This window comes from Micromonas pusilla (assembly GCF_000151265.4).
Source record: "Micromonas pusilla CCMP1545 genomic scaffold MICPUCscaffold_7, whole genome shotgun sequence".
NCBI lineage: Eukaryota > Viridiplantae > Chlorophyta > Mamiellophyceae > Mamiellales > Mamiellaceae > Micromonas > Micromonas pusilla.
Window position 1 is genome coordinate 90,305 of NW_003315888.1, and position 6,951 is coordinate 97,255.

General features: G+C 68.4%; 2 protein-coding genes across 2 annotated transcripts in view; one reads left to right on the forward strand and one right to left on the reverse strand.

Moving 5' to 3' along the window:
* The window catches only part of MICPUCDRAFT_70859 (laminin-type egf-like protein), a gene marked incomplete at its 5' end in the record, with an annotated part of 9,692 nt that extends 7,293 nt beyond the window's left edge, over window positions 1-2,399 (forward strand). Inside the window, 4 exons of the mRNA XM_003059616.1 lie at window positions 10-193; window positions 404-1,040; window positions 1,267-1,658; window positions 1,855-2,399. Of these exons, the coding sequence (XP_003059662.1) occupies window positions 10-193; window positions 404-1,040; window positions 1,267-1,658; window positions 1,855-2,088 (1,447 nt within the window). The 3' untranslated portion in view covers window positions 2,089-2,399. The remainder of the gene's footprint in view (window positions 1-9; window positions 194-403; window positions 1,041-1,266; window positions 1,659-1,854) is intronic.
* Window positions 2,400-3,168: 769 nt separating this feature from the next.
* MICPUCDRAFT_47631 (uncharacterized protein) overlaps window positions 3,169-6,951 on the reverse strand; it is a gene marked incomplete at both ends in the record, with an annotated part of 8,867 nt that continues 5,084 nt past the window's right edge. The window contains one exon of the mRNA XM_003059916.1: window positions 3,169-6,892. Coding sequence (XP_003059962.1) covers window positions 3,169-6,892 — 3,724 coding nt within the window. The remainder of the gene's footprint in view (window positions 6,893-6,951) is intronic.

Genomic DNA, 6,951 nt, shown 5'->3' on the forward strand with positions numbered 1-6,951 from the left:
TCGCGGGGCGTCGACGGCGGGGTCGACGCGCCCGAACGCCAACGACGGGTACGCGCGAAGCGTGGACGCGCTGCGGCGGCGTTGGGACGTCCTTCCGGAGGTGTACGCGGCGATCAACGCGAACCGCGCGGACAGGGTCGGGACGAGCGCGACGTTCACGGAAATCGCGTGGGTTTTGGCGTCGCTCACGGAGGTGCGTTCTACGTCGCACTGGTCCCCGTACGACCGCGTCGGCGCGGTGAACGCCGATCCTTAAGGACTTTTCTTCCCGGCGGCGCATCTCTCCGCCCACTACCCCTCGCTGCTTTCAATCCCAACGCGCCTCGACGCCTTTCAACTCCGCTTCTGACGCCTTTGAACTCCACCCCGATATCTTCGCTTCGTATGGACCCTCGACCCGGAGATTCTCATCAAGGCGGATTACTACGGCGCCGCGGACCCCGCGCGGTATACGGACGGCGAGCTCGACCCGTGGATCGGCGACCCGATGGGCCCGGGCGAGACCGTGCGCTTAGACCACGTCATGATCTCGAAGAGGGACCCGGAGATGACCGCGGACCGATGGAACAACGAGGAGTTCAAGGCGTTCATGAAGTACGTGGATCAGTACGCGACGACGTATTACGTGAAATTTCTCGCGGATTACTACGCCGCGTACGCGGAAGAGGTCAGACTGTCCATATGCAGCGGCAACGGCGTGTACGCGTCCGGGAGCCAGGAGGATCCATCGCTAGGGTGCGACTGCGACGACGGGTGGCGCGGCGACGACTGCGAGCTTCTGTGTCCCGCGTGCGCGAACGGCGCGTGCGTCGTCGTCAACGTCACGACGACGACGACGGATGACGCCGCGGGATCTACGGCGATCGAGACGACTACCCTCGCGACGACGTGCGACTGCGAGCTCGGCTGGGCCGGCACGCTGTGCGACGTCCAGTGCCCGCCGTGCGAGTACGAACACTCCGCGTGCGTCACGGACGCGGCGGGGAACCCCGCGTGCGCGTGTGACGCGGGCCGCGGCGGCGCGTACTGTCAGCACGAGTGTCCGCCGTGCGATTACGGAACGTTCTATTTCACACTGGACCCCGTACGACCCCGTTCGCGTGGTGCACGCCGTTCCTTAAGGGCTTTCTCTCCCGGCGTTCGTTTCTCTCCGCACAGGGTCCCTCGCTGCTTTCAATCCCGACACACCTCGACGCCTTTAAACTCCGCTTCTGACGCCTATGAACTCCACCCCGACATCGCTTCGTATGGACCCTCGACCCTCAGACTTTTCGACGTGCGACTCGACGACGTACTTTGGCGACTTCCCCGGCGACGCCGCGAAGTGCGCGTGCGACGACGCGCGCGTCCGCGCCGGCGTCCTGTGCGAGCTCCCGTGCCCGCCCGCGCCAAACTACTGCGGCGCGGGGCGGTGCTCGCACGTTCTGGACGGGCGGCGATTCGACGACACGACGGCGTTGGAACGGTCCAACGATTTTCCGTTTTGCGCGTGCGACGTCGGGTGGGTCGGCGCGGTGTGCGAGCTTCCGTGCCCCGGGACCGCGGACCACCCGGTGTCGCCGGGGCCGTACGCGTGCCTCGGGAGAGGGACGTGCTCGCAGGGCGCGGTGGGGGCGCGGTGCCAGTGCGTGAGCGGGTACATGGGAGACAGGTGTCAGGTGCGCGAGCGAGAGGGGGTCCCCCAGTCTATCCGCCCGCGCGCGTTTTGTTTTTCACGTTTGTTTTTCACCCGCCCGCCCCTCGGTTTCGACGGTACGTTTGACGATCGCGTCGATCCCTCCCCCTCACGACTGACCGACGCGTACTGTACTTACCTTTTCTCGTGCCTGCCTCCTGTGGCGTCGCCCTCGTCAGACGCTCATCGGCGTGTGCGGCGACGGCGTCCTCAACGACGGCGAAGAGTGCGACGACGGCAACGGGAACCCCGACGACGGGTGCGACAACGCGTGCCGCATCGGGCAAAACTACGTGTGCGCACTCGCGCTCAGGGAGGATATCTTGGCGATAGACGGCGTGGATCCGACGTATTACTCCGTGTGCACGTGTCCCGGGGTGTTCTCGAACATATTAGGGTGTCTGATGGCGTGACCGACGACGGAGGAGCGAGCGGTACAGTATGTTAGAAATAGTTTATTCGGTCGTGATGATGCGAACGCCCGATCTGATATCATCACAACGACTCGCGCGACGATGGCGGCGCGCGTCGTCGCCTGCCGCGCTCGCGCGGCGACCCCGTCCGCCCCGGCGTCCGCGCGCGCGCGTCCGTCCTCCTCCGTCCCCGCCGCGACGTCCGCGCCGGCGAACGTTCGCAGAAGAGACGCCTTGCGCGTCGCGTTGTTGGGGGCGCTGCTGGGGGCGGCGGACGCGCGCGCGGCGGATCTCGCGTCGTACCTCCTCGACAAATCCGATCGCTCCGTGGATCTCGTCGACGCGATGCGTCTCGACGACCTTCCCGCGGGGTGGGAGACGCTCGAGAGCGGCGTCGCGTTCATCGTGGACAAAGCCAGCGAAGGCAACGCAGAGCGCGGCATACTCGACACGGTGGACCACTACATTCCCAATCCGTTCGTTGAAGGCGCGTTCTATACACTGGTCCCCATACGACCCCGTTCGCGTGGTGAACGCCGATCCTTAAGGACTTTTGCCGGCGCATCTCTCCGTCCACCCCTCGGTTTCAATCCCCGTCCTCGACGCCTTTCAACTCCAACTGACGCCTTTCAACTCCACCCCGACAATGTTTTGTGTGGAACGACCCGAAGTCTCGTACACCGCATACTTCCTGAGCGACGGGCACGCGTTCGCGTCCTCCGCCGCGGCGCGACGGCCGTACAACTACCAGGCCGGGGTCAAGGACGAGGTGCAGGACGAAGCGATCGGGGGCGTCATGGGGATGAAAGTCGGCGAGAGGCGAAGGTTCATCGTTCCTCCGGAGTTGTGCTACAAGCGGAAGTGTTTCGGGCAGTACCTCCCGCGAGCGGACGACGGCGTGCTCGTCGACGTCGAGCTCTTGAGCCTCCAGCCGTATTAGGTAGGGTACACGCACAGTAGGGCTACTGTACTGTAGTTCTTTTGACGACGTGATAAAGAAGGTCTTATTAGTCATTCATATATCTGTAACGCGTCATAGTGATGCGTTTTTCAATGCTATATCCTTTAGATAGTGTCCCGTCAGGGCGAAAACAGCCGCGGCCGCGTCGAGAGGACGACGGGCGTTCTTCTCTTCTCGTCGTTCTCATCCGGGCTCCCGTTCCCTCCGTGCCCCCGCCCACCCCCGCCCCCGTGACCGCTCGCGCTACCACCCCACGTCGCGCTCTCCGCCATCGCCTTGGCGTCCGACGCGTCCTTCAGGGTGTAATACATCGCCTCGAGCTTCGTGCTTCTCGCCGCGGCGCGTTGATACTTCGTCTTCGCTCGCGACAGCTCTTTCCTCAACTCGAGAATCGTCCCTTGGTGTTCCGCGCCGTCCACCTTCGCCTCCACGAGCGCGCCGACGTGCGCCTCCAGCGCGCGCCGGAGCTCGAACCGCTCGTCCTCCAGCTCCTCGAGCCGACTCTTCGCGCGGTCCGCCTCCGCGCGGTAGCGCGCGACGGCGACGGCGGCGGACGCCTCCGCGCTCGTCATCCCTCCGAGCGTCGCGCGCGACTTTTTCACATCCGCGAGCTCCGTCGTCGCGGCGTCGACGCGGCGTCGCGCGTCGTCGCGCTCTCGAGCGCAGCGCGCGATGTCCGCGCGCAGCGCTTTCTCTCGCTCGTCCGCGCGATCGAGTGCGGCGGTCACCTGACGCTCCGCGTCGCTCTGCGTCTTCTTCAAGTCCGCGAGCGCGACGCGCGTCTCCTCGTCGGCGCGCGCGAGCGCGTCCTTGAGTCGCTCGCGTTCCCTCGCCGCGCGTTCCGTCGCCTCCGCGTCCGCGGCGGCGGCGGCGGCGGCCACCTCCGCGCGCGCTCTGCGCGCGTCGCGCTCAGCCTCTTCCTTCTCCGCGCGCAGACGCTTCGCTTCCGCTTTCGCGAAAGTGGCTTCCGCTTTGGAGTCGATCGCCGCGGCGGCGACGGCGGCGGGGGAGGCTTTCGCGAACGGCGCGTCGAAGCCGCGGACGCCGTCGCCTCTTCGCGTCGGCGTCTTAAACGGCGACCGCGCGGAGAGCGGCACGGGGGCGCCGGGCCCCACGTCGGACGACGGCGTCGTCAGCGTCGTCGTCGTGGAGGATATCCCTAATAACGCCCCGTTTTGAGGCGTTTTCGCGACGACCGCACCGCGGTGCGGAGAGCGCGTCCGCGGCGTCGGGGCGGCGGCGGGCGTCGCCGCCGCGACGCGCGCCGGCGACTTGGTCCGCGCCGGCGACTTGGCCCGGACGTCCCTCGGCGGCGTCACGACGACGCTGGAATCCCAATCGTCGCGCCGCTTCAGCTTCCTCCTCGACGCCTCGACGCCCGCGGATCGCCCCGCCTCCGCGCCCGCGTCCGCGGCAGCCTTCACCGCCGCGGCTAAGCTCGTCTTCGTCAGCTCGAGCTCTCTCGCCGCCCTCGTCAACGCGACGTCTCTCTCCTTCAAGTCGCGCTCCGCCTTCTTCGCCGCCCGCCGCCACTCGAAAGCCTTCGCCTCCGCGGCGGCTTTCTCTTCGTCCAAGTCGCGAATCGCGCGTTCGCGCTCGGCCGCGGCGGCGCGCAAGCTCATCAGCTCCTTCCGCGCGTTCGCGGCGTCGGTTTCGATCGCCGCGGATGCCGCGCGCGCGGCTCGTCTCACCGCGTCGTTTTTGTTTGCGTTTGCGTTTGTGTTTTTGTTTTTGTTTTTGTTTTTTCCCCCGGGAAGCGTCGTCAGCTTTCCTCCGCCGGAGAGCGGCGGCGACGGCGGATCGTCGTCCTTCGACGCCGTCTTCATCGGCGTCGGCGTCGGCGACAGCGCCTCGTCGCCGATCGTCTCCGCCTCCGTCTCCTCTTCTTCCTCTTCTTCTTCTTCGCATTCCGGCAGCGCCGCGAGCGTCTCGCCGCCGTCTGACATTTTCGCGTCCGACATTTTCGCCGCGGCGTCCACCACGGCGGCGGCGGCGACGGCGCCGCTCGCGTCCTTCTCCGCGGCCCACCGCGCGGCTTGCGCCTCCGCGAGCGCGCGTCGCAGCCTCCGCGTCTCGCGCTCGCGCCGCTCCTCCGCGGTCGCGGCGAGCGACTCGGACGCGGCGACGCGCGCGAGGAGTCTCTCCTCCGCCGCCGTCGCCGCCGCCGCGGCTTCCGCGCCGGCGGTCTCCAGCCTCGCGAGCGCCGCGAGATGCGACCGCTCCGCGTCCGCGACCGCGTCATCCGCGGCCGCGGCCCTCGCCTCCGCGGCGTGGACCATCGCGAGCAGCTCCTCGGGCGCGGCGCCGGCGTCGGCGCCGGCGCCGGACGCGGCGTCGCCGTCGTTTTTCCTCGCGCGTTTATTATTGGCGTTGGCGGCGCGGCCGCGCGCGTTCGCCGACTTGGTCTTCGCGACGACCGCCTGCTCCGCCGCCGCGAGGCGGTCCCGCAGCGCGTACACGTCCGCGAGCGCGGCGGTCTTCGCGTCCAGCTTGCGCCGGAGCTCCTCGCGCTGCGCTTCGCTCGCCTCGAGCGCGTTCTCGGCGTCGTCGCGCGCGAGCTCCGCCGCGTGCAGCCGCTCCGTCGCGCGATTCGCCGCGTCAGCCGCGTCCGCCCTCGACGTCTCCGCGTCCTCCGCGCGCCGCTCCGCGTCGTCGCGCGCCTCCGTCGACGCGCGCGCATCTCTGCGCGCGATCCGCGCGGCCGCCTCCGCGGCCGCGGCGCTCGCCTTGGCCTCGCTCAGCGCGTGTTTCAACGACGCCGTCTCCTCCGCGGTTTTCGCCGCGGCTTTCTCAACTTTCCCCTTGACTTTTTTCGCGTCCAACCGCGCGCGCAACGACGCGCACGTCTCCGCGTATCGCGCGATCTCGGCGTCCGCGGCGTCCTTCTCGTCCTTTAAGATTTGAATCTCGTACTCCGCCGTCGCCGCCGCGCGCTGCGCCGCGCGCGCGCACGACTCCGCGGTCGTCTCGGCGTGTTTCGACGCCGCCGCCGCCTCGGCGGCGCGTCTCGCCTCAGACTTGACCGTCGCGAGTCGCGACTGCGCGTCCGTCTTGAAGCGTTCGTGCAACAGCTCGTTCGTCGCCAACCGCGCGGAGACCATCGCGAGCTCTTCGCGTAACTGATGAATCACGTCGTCCGTTTCTAACGCCGTCGCGGCCGAGTTCGCGTCCGCGGTCGCGCGCAACGCCGCGAGTTCTCCTCTCAGTTCCTCGCACGCGTCGCGATGCGCAGCGACCTTGGCCCGCAAGTCGTCTCTCTCCGCCATCGCCGCGTCCGCGTACAGCCGCGCGGATTGCTGCATCGCGTCGATGCGCGTCCGCAGCGCGTCGATCTCCTCCGCGGCGCTCGCCGCCGCCGCGCGCGCGCTCGTCTCGACCGCGTTCGCGTCCGCCTCCGCGCTCGCGACGCTCGCGCGTAACGCCCGGACTTCGGAAGTTTCGAAAGTCGTCGCGGAAGCGGAAGTCGTCGTCTCCCCCGCGGTGGCCGCGCCGAGACGCTTTCGCACGGAATCGATCGTCTCGATCACGCCGCCGCTCGCGGCGAACCGAAGCATCGCGCACTCCTCTCGAAGGTCCACGAGCGCGTCCTTGTCCGCGCTCGCGGCTTCGGCGGCGGCTCGCGCGTCCGCTTTCAACGTCGCGACCTGCGCTTTGAGTTGATCGCAAAACTCCTGATGCCGCAGCGCGTCGGCGGCGGCGGCGAGCGCCGCGGAGGAGATCGACGCGCTGCGGACGCGCATCGACGCGATGCAGCAATCCGCGCGGCTGTACGCGGACGCGGCGATGGCGGAGAGAGACGACTTGCGGGCCAAGGTCGCTGCGCATCGCGACGCGTGCGAGGAACTGAGAGGAGAACTCGCGGCGTTGCGCGCGACCGCGGACGCGAACTCGGCCGCGACGGT